Source organism: Pelophylax lessonae (assembly GCF_965119305.1).
Source record: "Pelophylax lessonae genome assembly, contig: HAP1_SCAFFOLD_1007, whole genome shotgun sequence".
Taxonomy (NCBI): Eukaryota; Metazoa; Chordata; class Amphibia; order Anura; family Ranidae; genus Pelophylax; species Pelophylax lessonae.
In genome coordinates, this window is record NW_028119356.1 from 13,609 (window position 1) to 30,999 (window position 17,391).

Consider the following 17,391-nt stretch of genomic DNA (forward strand, 5'->3'; position numbering starts at 1 on the left):
CGACGTTTGTATGACGACGATCGGTACGTGTGTACGGGCCTTAAAGTACGTAAAAATATACAGCTACATTTAAAGAAAATAAATTGTGCTGTTCACCAGGACAATGCACTCCAATAACAGGGATGATTCTTCCTGGAGAGGCTTTTTAATGTTTAAAAAAACGAATCACCTCAAAACCCAAACCTGTCCATTAAAAGGACAGAGCGCATTGTTTACTAAGCTTGTATATAAAAACATGGCGTGGGGTCGCTGGTAAAATAATTTTATTGCCCCTAAACCCAATATATAATATGTAATTTCTGGGGAAATGATAAAGGGACGGGGTCACATCGAGTAAACAGACACCAAACATGTCACCTTATAACTGACCACATCTGTGAAAGGGGGAAGGGCCATGGTACCCCAAATTGTCCATAGAGGGCGCTTTATAAGCATTTCCAGTGTGTTTGCACCCTCATGTGTGCACAGGGGACCGGGCTACTTATCTATTATTTTACATTTATTTTATTATCTTTTACATTGTTTATACTTTTTGTTATAAAAAAATCCCATCAAAAATGTAAAAAATCAAATTTCTTCATCAATTTATCCCAATTTGTATTCTGCTACAAAAATCCCAATAACTATATATTGATTGGTTTGCACAAAAAATGATCGCGTCTGCAAACTATGGGATATACTGGAATTTTATTTTATACTAGTAATGGCGGCGATCAGCGACTTATAGTGGACTGCAACATTGCGGTGGACAGTCTGACACTAAGGGCCTAATTCAGTATAAGTTTGGAGTAGAGCTGCTCACTTCTCCAGAAATAACTCCAGCCTAAACTCATTGCATCCTAATTAGGTAATTCGGAGTTGAAGTTAACTTAGGCTGAATTTGAGTTTGGAGTTAACCAAAATCCCTTTGTGTTTTTCATAAAAGGAAATTTGTCTATTCTGAATCACTATTATACAGCAATGTCATCTATTATGGTTTATTTTAATTTTAAGGTATAGTTAAGTATCTTATGTGTTTTAACCTTTAGATTTACTAATAGCAGACTACACAGCTGTCTAATTAGCAATCTTCATTCTTTATTTATCTGAAAATTTCAGGCATATCTGATTGTATTCAGCACTTTGGTGTAGTGGTCTATGCTCATAGACAAAGACTGCTAGGTCATGAGTTCAAGGCCCAACCATGTTAACACCTTGTGTGCTCACAGTTGTGTGTCATTATTTTTTTTGGCCACATCACCTAAAATTGCATGTCAATGGCCATGTATATTCAAGAAACAAACATGCATATGTGCAGGGTGCAATTATGCATTTGCCAAGTTTCAGTATTTATTTACAGCTGTCTAAAATTTAAGGAGGTGATGGCACCAGAGCTGGTACAAGGGGGGGGGGGCGGAAGGGTCGGATGCCCCAGGCGGGACAATTTATTGGAGGGAGGGGGGCGCAATTGAAGTGTGCCTGAAATCTGGCTGGACAACTTTGTATGTAACTGTACATACCAGCCGCTAACAGCTGTACCTGCAACAATGTGCCGAGTGCGCTCCTGCACCCGGCACAAGCATAGAACAGACTAGCTTTTCATTTCCTTTCCTCCCTGTCAGCGGAGATACTCCCCCCCTGACAGGTGCTTCGTAGTCCCGGCCCGGCAGGCACGCGTGACGTCACTCACAGAGAAGCCGGCTGGAGGCGGGATGGGAGGACTCAGAGGAGCAGAGGAGAGCTGCTTGAGCTGCAAGAAACCTAGAGTAGTCGAGTAGGAACTAAGCACTGCATATACACAGACATCACACTGACAGGTATGTGGGAGGCTATATTATTGGCAGCCTCCAGCTCGCATCCCTGACTGTCTGTCTGTCTGCAGCTGGCTCCAGGCTCGGGGGTGGGAAGCACTGATTTTCCAGTGGGTATTTGTTAGGTCAGACGCGGCTCGTTCTCTCTCTCTCCGGGTTAGAGAGCTGCAGGGGGGATGGGGAGCGACGACAGACTTCCTGGCAGAAGGGAGATGTGACCATGAAGACTTTCCAGAGTTGACTGATTCCAGCTGTAAAAAAAAGTTCTATATTGTGTGAAGGGATGAATGGACCACTGTTCTTCTATTATTGACAGCGATTAGGGATTTACACACAAAGTATTGTAAAAATGCAAATCATACAAATTCATTAAATCCATCATATAAAATCAGCAGCTGATCAGCCACAGGACTATTCTATATTCAGAGACCACCTTCAGGTAACACGCACATGTGAGTAGATGACCCCCTCTACACAGCATCATGCATATACATGAAATGCCTCATAGGGGTAAATTATTCAGTCCTGACCTTTGCACTCTATACATGGGTGTAATTATCAAGTGTGGTTAATAGGCATGGGTAAGATGACTGATCATGCACAACCTGGGGGGGGGGCGCAGTTTGGCATGTTCGCCCTGGGCGCTGGATGACCTTGTCCCAGCACTGGACGGCACACTTGGGATTTGAACTCATGCTTGCAGTGTTTATAGACAGGAACACTAACCACTAAACCATTGAGCTGAGCATGATTACCCATGGAATATTTATTCCCATGTTTCAATAGTTAACCACTTCCTTACAGGGCAGTTACACCCCCTTCCTGCCCAAGCCAATTTTCAGCTTTTTATACTGTTGCATTTTGAATGACAATTGTGCGGTCATGCAACCCTGTACCTAACACAAATGTATGACATTATTTTCACACAAATATTGCTTTCTTTTGGTGGTATTTGATCACTGCAAGGTTTTTTTTTTTAATTGCCAAAAATAAGACCTACATGTTTGACCCCTAAAAAAATGTGTCATTGCCAAAAAATTGCCATTTGCAATTTATTTTAATGAGATTTTGCTTTATTTTAAAAATGGCGCACACAGACAATTAAAATGTATTGGAAATGTTTTACCTAGGCCAGTGATGGTAACCCTTAACCCCCCCCCCTAGATGTTTTTGACCTACATTTCCCATAATGCTCATGTACTCTGCAGTGTAGGTGAGCATCATGGGAAATGTTACAAAACACCTGTGTTGCCAAGGTTCATCATCACTGACCTAGGCCAGCTAAAAAGGTGAGTGAGCGCTGTAGAAATCTTTTATTAAGTAATCATTTTTAGTGATTTTTTATTAAATGTTTTATTTACATTCATCCACAGAGGCTGAATGGAAATTTTGTATAATTCCTTAATTTATATATATTTTTAGCTTAATATATACATACACACTTTAATTATTTCTTACAATTTAGCCCCCCCACACACTCCTCCCCCCACACCCACACTCCTCCCCCCACACACACACACACACTCCTCCCCCCCACACACACACTCCCCCCCACACACACACTCCCCCCCCACACACACACACACTCCTCCCCACACACACGCTCCCCCCCACACACACACACTCCTGCCCCCCACACACACACACACAAACTCCTCCCCCCCACACACACACCCCCACCCACACACACACACACACTCCTCCCCCCCACACACACACCCCACCCCCCCCACACACACCCCACCCCCCATACACACCCATACACAATTCGCTGGAGTACAGGGAGAAACCCTACCCATGTTCATACTGTACTTGCTGCACACACACAAAAAATACAAGAAATGGATTACATTCAATAGACACAAAAGATATCTGAATTACATCCAGACAAATATGAAGAAAAGAAAACAAAAAAACAGGAGCTGTGTACAAATGAATAAGCTTTATTGAACATGTATAAAACATCAGTAATCACTCAAGCAGGCATGTGAAATTTGAAATGCCCCCCCCCAAAAAAAAAAAAAAAAAAAACAAATCAAGTAATTTTTATTCAAATTACAGTGCAACGATACAACATATGATGGATAGAGCTTACAATATCCAAAAGTCAAGCAAAATAAGTTGTAGACACCTTAGTATTAAGCATAAAACATACCCAACATACTTTTAGGTTTATTGTTTGCATGAGCCTGCCTTTTCATTTAAATACCATCAAATCAGTAGAACATACAGCTACACAGAGGCATGAAAATAAAAAAAAAAACACGTATAGAGTACATAAAGACACACTTTGCAAAAACGATACCAAACATTTAGAGCATGAAAAGTATTCATCCAACAAAATACACTTACTGCAATATGGGTTCTTAGGCATGCCAGCAAACCCCCCACCCCCAAAAGCAAATTTGGACACAAAGACATGTGGCCCTGCTGCCAGAGGCCAAATGAGCTGCTCTTAAACTTCCCTTTATATAACCTTGGTTAAACTACAACCACCCAGTATAGGAAACGCCCAGCAAAGTAATTAATTCGGTATGTTGGGTCCTAAACCAAAATCATACAATTTCTGTCCAATTTACTTGAAATTTACCTTCAAGTATGTAGTACAACGGCCTACCTAATTAGATACAAGGGAATGTGTTGTTTAGCTTTGACCCCACATTATGTGGTTTGTGGTAGATCTACCAGAAAATTGTACAACAAAAGTTGAACATGTATGGCCAGCCTAATGGGCCATACACGCTATAAGATTTTCTGAAGACTTTTTTTCCTTTAGATTTACCAAAACCAGATCATATGTGGTCAAACCTAAACACTTTCAATTTGTAGGCAATCTGGCAGGCACTTGTACTACATAGAAAAGGTAAATCTGAAGGAAAAAGTCTTCAGAAAATCTTATAGTGTGTATGGCCCTTTAGGCTGGCCATACATGTTCAATTTTTGTTGTACAATTTTCTGATAGATTAACCACAAACCACATAATGTGAGGTCAAAGCTAAACAACACTTTCACTTGTATCCAATTAGGCAGGCCGTTGTACTACATACTTGAAGGTAAATTTCAAGTAAATTGGACAGAAATTGTAAGAAAATTGGATCATGTATGGCCAGCCTTAGGCTTTGTGCTCATGCTGAGATTATTGAAAGCATTTTATTATGTGTGTTGACTTGTAAGAAACTTGGATCATGTTTGGCCAGCCAAACACTCATTTATTAGTGAACTGATGATAAAGGCAGGCCTTTATACTACATACTTGAAGGTAAATTTCAAGAAAATTGGACAGAAAATTGTAAGAAAATTGGATCATGTATGGCCAGCCTAAAGGGCCATACACATTATAAGATTTTCTGAAGACTTTTTCCTTCAGATTTACCTTTTCTATGTAGTGCAAGGGCCTGCCAGATTGCATACAAATTGAAAGTGTTTAGGTTTGACCTCTGGTTTTGGTAAATCTAAAGGAAAAAGTCTTCAGAAAATCTTATAGTGTGTATGGCCCATTAGTCTAAATTAAAAAGCCACTTTGTGCTCATGCTGAGATTATTGAAAGCATTTCTTATGTGTGTTTACTTGATGTAGTATTTTTTATATATATATATATATATTTTTTTTTTATTTTTTTTTTTTGGGGGGGGGGGGGGGGTTTGAATTCTGAGTTCTGGGGTTCCACTGCATATGTTAAATCAATTTGCAAATTCTCAGATTTGCAAGCTCAAACACTTTGCTATTTTTCAGAGTGTAATGTGGCTCTATATAGGAAGCAACACTAATATGGCTCCCCACTCAACCAACCAACAAATATATTAATTTCAAACATATACAATGTATTATTTTTGGGGAGAAGCTATATTAGTGTTGCTTGTCATATATAACAACAGACAGTTGTAGGTAGTTTAGGTATTTGAACACCCAAATACATTGTTGCATGGCAGATGTGCTAACCACTTGGATATTTTGGTCAGTTTATTTAATCAAGCTCAAGCTCAATATATATTTGCAACATTTTGCAAAACACAATTTACACAAACATAATCACTTTGTTACATTTATTTCATAATATATACCACTGATAGTTTCTTAGCCTATCAATTTATATTTAAAATACAAATTTTTCACAGAAATAAATGTTTTAAACACCTATATATAATTTCCTGCATGCAGGATTATTTTTAAAAATTTGTTGATTTTATACAGGTCCCTCTCAAAAAATTAGCATATTGTGATAAAGTTCATTATTTTCTGTAATGTACTGATAAACATTAGACTTTCATATATTTTAGATTCGTTACACACAACTGAAGTAGTGCAAGCCTTTTATTGTTTTTAATATTGATGATTTTGGCATACAGCTCATGAAAAACCTATCTAAAAAAATTAGCATATTTCAGCCGACCAATAAAAAAAAAAGTGTTTTTAATACAAAAAAAGTCAACCTTCAAATAATTATGTTCAGTTATGCACTCAATCCTTGGTCGGGAATCCTTTTGCAGAAATGACTGCTTCAATGCGGCGTGGCATGGAGGCAATCAGCCTGTGGCACTGCTGAGGTGTTATGGAGGCCTAGGATGCTTCGATACCGGCCTTGAGCTCATCCAGAGTGTTGGGTCTTGCGTCTCTCAACTCTCTCTTTACAACATCCCACAGATTCTCTATGTGGTTCAGGTCAGGAGAGTTGGCAGGCCAATTGAGCACAGTAATACCATGGTCAGTAAACCATTTACCAGTGGTTTTGGCACTGTGAGCAGGTGCCAGGTCGTGCTGAAAAATGAAATCATCTCCATAAAGCTTTTCAGCAGATGGAAGCATGAAGTGCTCCAAAATCTCCTGATAGCTAGCTGCATTGACCCTGCCCTTGATAAAACACAGTGGACCAACACCAGCAGCTGACATGGCACCCCAGACCATCACTGACTGTGGGTACTTGACACTGGACTTCAGGCATTTTGGCATTTCCCTCTCCCCAGTCTTCCTCCAGACTCTGGCACCTTGATTTCTGAATGACATGCAAAATTAGCTTTCAGCTGAAAAAAGTACTTTGGACCACTGAGCAACAGTCCAGTGCTGCTTCTCTGTAGCCCAGGTCAGGCGCTTCTGCCGCTGTTTCTGGTTCAAAAGTGGCTTGACCTGGGGAATGCGGCACCTGTAGCCCATTTCCTGCACACGCCTGTACACGGTGGCTCTAGATGTTTCTACTTCAGACTCAGTCCACTGCTTCCGCAGGTCCCCCAAGGTCTGGAATCGGTCCTTCTCCACAATCTTCCTCAGCGTCCGGTCACCTCTTCTCGTTGTGCAGCGTTTTCTGACACACTTTTTCCTTCCCACAGACTTCCCACTGAGGTGCCTTGATACAGCACTCTGGGAACAGCCTATTCGTTTAGAAATTTCTTTCTGTGTCTTACCCTCTTACTTGAGGGTGTCAATGATGGCCTTCTGGACAGCAGTCAGGTCGGCAGTCGTACCCATGATTGCGGTTTTGAGTAATGAACCAGGCTGGGAGTTTTTAAAAGCCTTAGGAATCTTTTGCAGGTGTTTAGAGTTAATTAGTTGATTCAGATGATTAGGTTAATAGCTCGTTTAGAGAACCTTTTCATGATATGCTAATTTTTTTAGATAGGAATTTTGTTTTTTCATGAGCTGTATGCCAAAATCATCAATATTAAAACAATAAAAAGGCTTGCACTACTTCAGTTGTGTGTAATGAATCTAAAATATATGAAAGTCTAATGTTTATCAGTACATTACAGAAAATAATTAACTTTATCACAATATGCTAATTTTTTGAGAGGGACCTGTACAGTTTCACTAAACTAGGTTAATTATTTGGGAATTGTGGTCTCTGAGGTTTTTTTTTTAATTTTTTTTTTGTTTTTGTTATCTTTATACCAAACATACATGCACTGGCACCTTAAAAATTAATATAGTTTGATTCGATTAGTCCATCAAAAATTTTTAATAAATAAAAATTATTTAAGCTTGAATTGGGTCTAAATAGAATATATATATATATACTGTAGATATATAGATAGATATATATATATATATATATACACACACACACACACACACACACACACACACACACACACACACACACACACACACACACACACACACACACACACACACGTTAGGTAGTTAAGTGGTTAGCACAGCTGTCTTGCAACAGTGTATTTGGGTGTTCGAATCCCTGAACTACCTACAACTGTCTGTTGTTATATATAACAAGCAACACTAATAGGGCTTCTCCCCAAAATGAAACATTGTATATGTGCGAAATGAATATATTTTTGGGTTGGTTAGATATAGGAAGTAACAATAATATACTGTTTTTTGCATATATATATATATATATATATATATGCATATGCAAAAACCCATATATTATTGTTACTTTCTATATCTAACCAACCCAAAAATATATTAATTTCACACATATACAATGTTTCATTTTTGGGGAGAAGCCATATTAGTGTTGCTTTTCATATATATATATATATATATATATATATATATATATATATATATATATATATATATATATATATATATATATACACACACATAGGCAAATCAATAAATAAAACGTATATATATATATACATATATTTATTTTTTGGGCATATATATAGACATACATAGATATGTGCAAAAAAAAAAAAAAGATATGTGCATTTCTCTCATTAGCGCTGGAATAGCGCAGGTTTACCACAAATTTGCGGCTCTATTTGCCACAAATTCACTATAACACCCACTAACGTTTTCAAAAACGTTATTTTCAGCCTAATTTTTGGTATGGAGCATGCGCACATGGGCTATCTGCCAGAAATTGATTCTGGAGCTATTTTTGCATTTTACACTTTTATTAATATCTTTTTTCTACTTAACTTTTTCACACAGTTTAAAAGCAGTTTAGCTCAAAATCATATAACACATCTTTCCCACACATTTTTTATTTTTTTCCTGCCATATTTTGTGATTTTGAAAAAATTAGTCCACCTTTTAGCTGGACTGTTTTTAAGTCCAGTTCTGAAGTTATTTGATCTTAATGAATTTGACACTGCTCATAATGTTTCTGATGGTGTTATAGTGAATTGCATTTGCACCTAAAAATAGTAAAAATGGAGGTAAAATAGAACAAAATCAGCGTTGGAGGTACAATGAATTAGGCCCTCAATGACCTGATATGATGTAATCATAGATATCTCACCCTGCCTGACACACGTACCCGGCCCTCAAAACACTGCTAGCAATGAATCACTCACTGGCGCTGCACTGTCTGATATGATGCAATCAAAGACATCTCGCCCTGCCTGACACACATTCTAGCCCTCCCTACACTGCTAGCAATGTTTCTGCAATGTTTGACAAACTCCAAAAAAAAATACTCTCTCCCTGCCTCAAACGCGTGCCTGTCCCTGTCTCATCGCCTACACAATGACACTACACGCTGCGGCTGCGCGAGCAGCCTTTATGTAGTGTGGGGCGTGTATTTGGCCCCTGAGCTATAATTGGCTAAAGACAGCCTGCCTTTAGTCCAGTCATGGCAGAGATAATTCGATTGGCCAAAGCATGAGGTCAGGGTGCATGCTTTGGCCAATCACATAACACACTGCACGCGCGGGGCGTGCAGTGCATTATGGGAAACTTGAATTTCCCACGAAGAAGCACATTTGTTCGCCATTCGATGAACAATCGAAAGAGCGATGTTCGAGTCAAACTTACCTTCGACTCAAACTCAAAGCTCATCCCTATTAAGCACTAGTGCCCCCTCGTTCCCCCATTGAGCACCAGTGATCCTGTTCTCTCCCCACTAAGCAACAGTGCCTCCCTTGCCCCCCTCACTGATCACCAGTGCCCCTCTTGCCCCCCCCACTAAGCACCAGAGCACCCCTTCTCTCCCCACTAAGCACCAGTGCCCCCTGGTACCTCCCCTGAACTTCAGTGGCCTTTTGGTAACCAATGAGCACCGGTTCTCCCATTGGTACCTATCACTCACTGTTTTCATTCATTATAAAGCATAGTAAACTGTATTCATCATTATGAATGAACAGGAAGCTGCTCAGCATAGAGGACTTCCCATTCATTCACTGTCCAGTGCTTCTGAGGATGCAGAGAAAGGGAATGGGGAATCTGTCGCCAGTGCATGTCCTATTAAATTATCAATGCACGAAGAATAATTTTATTTGCACTTTAGAGCTATTAGATACTGAGCTAATGCCTGAATGCGTTGTTTATTATTTTTTTAATCTGTAGTCAGATACTATTGACTGGGCAACCCAGAAGAGGAGTGAGAAGGTTTACAGTAATGTACTTCTCAGTTAGGTTATCTAGTAGTTGCCGACCATTTGCCAGAAAGAGACTTGAGTGATGCAGGACCAGAATATATGCTCTAAGGTTCCTCTGTATGTTCCACTCTCTAGTATCAGTCGGAGACATCAGGGTAGATGAGACTTAATTCATCAGAAAAGTAGTGTCAGTAAAAAAAATAAATAAATAACTTATATATTTTTTTTTTAGTATGTGGTACAAGCATGTATGTTTTTTTATTGTAGGTATGTTAATAAACATAAGATGATTTTACCTAGAATGATAATAAAATGTAATCTCTACTTACAGTATATCCTATTGAGTAGACCACTTTAAAGGATCATTGTACTTTAATAGACAGGAAACAACAGGATCCTTGTTAAGCAACTAAGTGGTATCTATTGACATCCAAAAAAGTACTGAAATTGATGATTTTTAAACCGTAATTATGATTTGACCTTATCAAAAATATTTTTTCTTGTATTTCTCTGAGGTTGTATGATAATTATATAACATTTAGGGAAAAATATGCAGCCTAACAATCCAGCACTGGAGGTCAGTATGGCGAATATCTCCACAGCCACCATGTATTTCCCTCTGGTGCTCAGATAGGCCGGGATCATGGCAATCCAGACACTGCAGAACACCAGCATGCTGAAGGTGATGTACTTGGCCTCATTAAAACTGTCCGGTAATGTCCTCACCATGAAAGCCAGAACAAAACTCACAGCTGCCAGAAACCCCATATAACCCAACATAGAGTAGAACCCGATAACTGACCCCTCATTACAGTGAATGATGATCTTCCCAGGATAGGAATGTATGTTATACTCTTGGTAAGGAGGAGACACTGACAGCCAAATAACGCAGATCAGAACTTGGACGGAGGAACAGGTTATAACAACAGAATTAGAAGTCTTCTCTCCCACCCACTTCCTCCAGTAGCTGCCGGGTTTGGAGGCTTTGAAGGCAATGAAGACTGTGATAGTCTTGGCCAGAACAGAAGAGACAGCGATGGAGAAGAAGACCCCAAATGACATTTGTCTCAGCATGCAGGTTATGTCCACAGGATGTCCGAGGAACAAGAAGACACAGGGGAAGCTCAGCAAGATGGAGGTCAGGAGGGTGAAGCTCACAGTTCGGTTATTGGCTTTCACAATTGGAGTGTCCCGGAATAAAATAAACAATGTCAGTATTGAGAGAGTTTCCAAAGAACAGAATATAGAGATAACATAAAAAGCTATAGCTATGATGTCTGTCTCGTAGGAGAGATAGTCATATGTTTTGGGAATACAGATAATTTTTCTCTCATCCGGCCACTTGTCAACAGGACATTTGTGGCAGACGTCACTGTCTGTGGGAGAAAAAAAGCACAAAGTACAAACTTTATGTTATTAAACAGAATAAAATCATCAGCAACTTAACACATATCAGGTACAGCATCTTTTCTTTAATAAATATTTATCACAGAAGAAATGTTTCTTAACCACTTCAACACAGGGAACTTTAACCCCCTTCCTGCCCAGACCAATTTTCAGCTTTCAGCACTCTCACACTTTGAATGGCAACTGCTCAGTCATGCTACCTTGTAACCAAACAAAATTTGTATCATTTTTTCACAAAAATAGAGCTTTCTTTTGGTGGTATTTGATCATAACTGGGTTTTTTGTGATATAATCAAAAAAACTGAAAAAAGTTTGAAAAAAAATACTTTTTTTTTAGTTTCTATTATAACATTTTGCAAAAAAGTACTTTTTCTTCATACATACATTTGGGCTAAAATGTATACTGCTACACATCTCTGTAAAAATAACCCAAATTAGTGTATAATATTTAGTCTGTGTGAAAGTTATACGTAGAGTCTGGAAGCTATGGTACCAATTACTGAAAGTTGATCACACCTAATGTACTGACTGCCTATCTCCATTCTTGAGGCCCTGAAATTCAGGACAATACAGATACCCCCCCCCCAAATGACCCCTTTTTGGAAAGTAGACAGTCCAAGGCATTTAGTAAGAGGCATGGTGAGTATTTTTGAAGTTGTAATTTTTCCCCACAATTCTTGGGAAAATGAAAACAATGTTTTTTTTTTCCTTCCACAAAATTGTCAATTTATAAGCTATTTCTAACACAGAGCATGTGCACAGCAAAAATGACATCCCAAACCAAACCCCATTCTGCTACTCCTCCTGATTATGGCGATACCCCATGTGTGAGACTTTTACACAATCTGGCTGCATACAGAGGCCCAACATCCAAGTAGCACCTTCAGGGTTTCTAGGAGCATAAATACACATATAACTTTCTGACTACCTATCACACTTTTGAAGGCCCTGGAGCACGAGGACAATGGAACGCCCAGAAAATAACCCCATTTTGGAAAGAAAACCCCCAAACATATATTCTATGAGGCATTATGAGTCTTTTGAACATGTCATTTATTCCACAGGTTTTTGGAAAATGTGGAAAGAAAATGAAAACCTACTTTTTTTTTTTACACAAAGTTGTCAATTTATAGGACATTTCTAATACATAGCATGTACATAGCAAAAATGACACCCCAAAATACATTCTGCTACTCCTCCTGAGTATGGTGATACCACATGTGTGAAACTTTTACACAGCCTGGCCACATAAAGAGATTTAACATCCAACTAGCACTTTCAGGTGTTCTTAGGAGCATAAATTACACACATCATTTTCTGACTACCTATCACACTTTTGAAGGCCCTAGAGCACCAAGACAATGGAAACACCCACAAAATGACTCCATTTTGGAAAACAGAGACCACAACGTATATTTTATGTGGCATTATGAGTCTTCTGAACATGTCATTTTTTCCACAAGTTTTTGGAAATTGTGGGGGGAAAAATGAAAACGTATTTTTTTTTTTTTACACAAAGTTGTCAATTTATAGGATATTTCTAACACATAGCATGTACATAGCAAAAATGACACCCCAAAATACATTCTGATTCTCCTCCTGAGTAGGGTTGAGCAAACACGGACTGTATTATTCGTGTTCGTACAAAATAATTGGATTTTTGTTACCCGAACACGGACCCAAAAACTTTACTATATATTTGGGTAAAAATCTGTGTTTGGTCATTTTAGTTCCGGGTTTTGTATGCATTGGCGCGCTTTTCAATAGCGGGCTTTCAACAGCCAATCAACAAGCGTTTAACTGGTGTGCCTTAAGCCATCCCAGCCATGCCTACAAATGTATTAGTAGCTGTGATTGGCCATCTGAAGCATGTGACCAAATCTTTATAAGTTCGAGCCAGCGCCGCTGCGTCATTCTGCTGTGTAGTTCAGGGACAGAGCGCACATCATACGTGCTGGCTGCTGATTAGGGACAGATAGGCAAAAATCATTTGTGTCCGGATAGAATTGAGGGACAGGTCGGAGTGTGTTAGGCAGGGCGAGTTGTAGGGCATTTTAGGGCGAGGCTGCTGATTTTTAGGGTCAGTGTTCTACAATCGATTTTGCTGTGTGGGGGGGGGGGGGTTTGCAGTGACCGATCTTATCAATCCTTTTAGGGAGAGGCTGGAGATAGGCAGGTGTCAGTGGTCCACATCGATTTTGCTGTGTGGGGGGTGCAGTGAACACAATCTTTTTTGCCCACTAAGGAGGAGGGAGAAAAGTATTTTTCTATCAGTCACTGTGTGCAGCGTTTTTCCTTCAGTGCTGTGCTGTGCTGACTGTGATAATACACTGCTGTGTTCACAAGTGCTATTATTGAGAGATTTCAAAAGTTATACACTTTTTTCTATTCCACTATTCAATATACACCCTTGGGTTAAAAAAATTAAATTGTGGCATAGTCTGTACTAATCTAGTTAAAAATTACAAACTTAAAAAAAAACTTTTTTTTTCCCCCTCCATAGCCTGCAGCAGAGCTGAATGATATAAGACACTGCTGTTCACATGTGCTATTGATAAATCACACCAATTTTATATCATATTTTCTATTACGCTATTCAATAAAAACCTTTGGGTATAAACAATTAAATTGCGGGATAGTCTGTGTTGGTACGTGTGAGATACACCTTTCCAATTTTTGGGGTGCATCTCATACTTCCGAGGATTTGAGGGTGCTGCCTGTTCTGAACTCCTCCTACTCCTCATCCTGCCTTTGGGGGTACAAAAAATAGTAATTGGGGCCTAGTCTGGTTCTGTACGTGTGAGATACATACACTTTTTTTGATAATATTTTCTATTCCACTATTCAATAAAAACCTTTGGGTATAAACAATTAAATTGCGGGATAATCTGTGTTGGTACATGTGAGATACACCTTTCCAATTTTTGGGGTGCATCTCATACTTCCGAGGATTTGAGGGTGCTGCCTGATCAGAACTCCTCCTACTCCTCATCCTGCCTTTGGGGGTACAAAAAATAGTAATTGGGGCCTAGTCTGGTTCTGTACGTGTGAGATACATACACCTTTTTTTGATAATATTTTCTATTCCGCTATTCAATAAAAACCTTTGGGTATAAACAATTAAATTGCGGGATAGTCTGTGTTGGTACGTGTGAGATACACCTTTCCAATTTTTGGGGTGCATCTCATACTTCCGAGGATTTGAGGGTGCTGCCTGTTCCGAACTCCTCCTACTCCTCATCCTGCCTTTGGGGGTACAAAAAATAGTAATTGGGGCCTAGTATGGTTCTGTACGTGTGAGATACATACACTTTTTTTGATAATATTTTCTATTCCACTATTCAATAAAAACCTTTGGGTATAAAGAATTAAATTGCGGGATAGTCTGTGTTGGTACGTGTGAGATACACCTTTCCAATTTTTGGGTGCATCTCATACTTCTGAAGATTTGAGGGTGCTGCCTGTTCCGAACTCCTCCTACTCCTCATCCTGCCTTTGGGGGTTACAAAAAATAGTAATTGGGGCCTAGTCTGGTTCTGTACGTGTGAGATACATACACCTTTTTTTGATAATATTTTCTATTCCGCTATTCAATAAAAACCTTTGGGTATAAACAATTAAATTGCGGGATAATCTGTGTTGGTACGTGTGAGATACACCTTTCCAATTTTTGGGGTGCATCTCATACTTCTGAAGATTTGAGGGTGCTGCCTGTTCCGAACTCCTCCTACTCCTCATCCTGCCTTTGGGGGTACAAAAAATAGTAATTGGGGCCTAGTCTGGTTCTGTACGTGTGAGATACATACACCTTTTTTTGATAATATTTTCTATTCCGCTATTCAATAAAAACCTTTGGGTATAAACAATAAAATTGCAGGATAATCTGTGTTGGTACGTGTGAGATACACCTTTCCAATTTTTGGGGTGCATCTCATACTTCCGAGGATTTGAGGGTGCTGCCTGTTCCGAACTCCTCCTACTCCTCATGCTGCCTTTGGGGGTACAAAAAATAGTAATTGGGGCCTAGTCTGGTTCTGTACATGTGAGATACATACACCTTTTTTTGATAATATTTTCTATTCCGCTATTTAATCAAAACCTTTGGGTATAAACAATTAAATTGCGGGATAGTCTGTGTTGGTACGTGTGAGATACACCTTTCCAATTTTTGGGGTGCATCTCATACTTCTGAGGATTTGAGGGTGCTGCCTGTTCCGAACTCCTCCTACTCCTCATCCTGCCTTTGGGGGTACAAAAAATAGTAATTGGGGCCTAGTCTGGTTCTGTACGTGTGAGATACATACACCTTTTTTTGATAATATTTTCAATTCCGCTATTCAATAAAAACCTGTGGGTATAAACAAATAAATTGCAGGATAGTCTGTGTTGGTACGTGTGAGATACACCTTTCCAATTTTTGGGGCGCATCTCATACTTCTGAAGATTTGAGGGTGATGCCTGTTCCGAACTCCTCCTACTCCTCATCCTGCCTTTGGGGGTACAAAAAATAGTAATTGGGGCCTAGTCTGGTTCTGTACATGTGAGATACATACACCTTTTTTTGATAATATTTTCTATTCCGCTATTTAATCAAAACCTTTGGGTATAAACAATTAAATTGCGGGATAGTCGGTGTCGGTACATGTGAGATACATACACCTTTTGATATCATATTTTCTATTCCGCTATTCAATATACACCTTTGGGTAAAAACAATTAAATTGCGGGATAGACTGTTTCGGTACGTGGGAGATACACCTTTCCAATTTTTGGGGCGCATCTCATACTGCCGAGGATTGCAGGGTGCTTCAGTCTGCCTCCTGCCTGTTCCGAACTCCTCCTACTCCTCATCCTGCCTTTAGGGTACAAAAAATTGTAATCGGGGCCTAGTTTGTGTTTGTACGTGTGAGATACACCGTTTTGTAAAATTTGTCCTATTCCGCTATTCAATATACACCCTGTTTGAGTGTAAAAAATTAAATTACAGCATAGTCTGTATCGGTACGTGTGAGATACACCTTTTAAATTTGTTTGGCGCATCTCCTTCCACCGCCGAGGATTGCAGGGCGCTTCAGTTTGCCTCCTGTTCCCAACTTCTCCTACTCCTTTTCCTCATCCTCCCTTTAGGGTACAAAAAATTTTAATCGGGGCCTAGTCTTTGTTTGTACGTGTGAGATACACCGTTTTTTATCCTTTTTACTATTCCGCTATTCAATATACAACCTTTTGGGGTAAAAAACATTAAATTGCGGCATAGTTTTCATATTTGACTGTGAGATACACCCGTGCGATACTGTTGTTGTTTTGTTCCGCTATTCAATAAACACCTTTCTAGGGCAAGATCATAAATTACAGAAATATGAGGAGACCGTCAAATAGGGGCCGTGGCCTGGGTCGTGGTGCTGCTGGTAGAGCTCCTGTTGCAAGGAGAGGACGTGGTCGATCTGTGCCAGCTACACGCACAAGTGAAACACCTTCCTCAAGTGTTAGTAGGCGACAGAACCTGCATCAGTATTTGATAGGGCATCATACGCCTCTAGAAGTGATGAGGCCAGAACACAGAGAGGCAATAGTAGATTGGTTTGCTGCTGACAGTGCCTCCAGTTCCTACACATTGTCTCCCACCCAGTCTACTGCAGAAAGGTCAGAGTTGGCACCTGCAGCCGATGTCCAACCATCTTTCACCTCACCCCCTTGCAAATCAGGCAAGCAATCTGAGCCCCAAGCCATACAGCAGTCTCTTCTTTTTGATGACTCTGTCAGCAGGGTTTCCCAGGGCCATCCACCTAGCCCTGCCCCAGAAGTGGAAGAGATTGAGTGCAGCGATGCCCAACCACTTATTTCTCAAGATGAGTACATGCAAGGACCATCGCAGCACGTCTCCGATGATGACAAAATGCAGGTGCCAACTG

At 39.7% G+C, this 17,391-nt stretch overlaps 1 protein-coding gene across 1 annotated transcript; it reads right to left on the reverse strand.

The window, feature by feature from the left end:
- Positions 1-10,540: 10,540 nt before the first annotated feature.
- LOC309544110 (vomeronasal type-2 receptor 26-like) lies at positions 10,541-11,448 on the reverse strand (the record flags this gene model as incomplete). The annotated part of the gene is made up of 1 exon (XM_082276491.1): positions 10,541-11,448. A coding segment is annotated over one exon (908 nt), but the record flags the coding sequence as incomplete, so codon positions are not given.
- Positions 11,449-17,391: the final 5,943 nt, after the last annotated feature.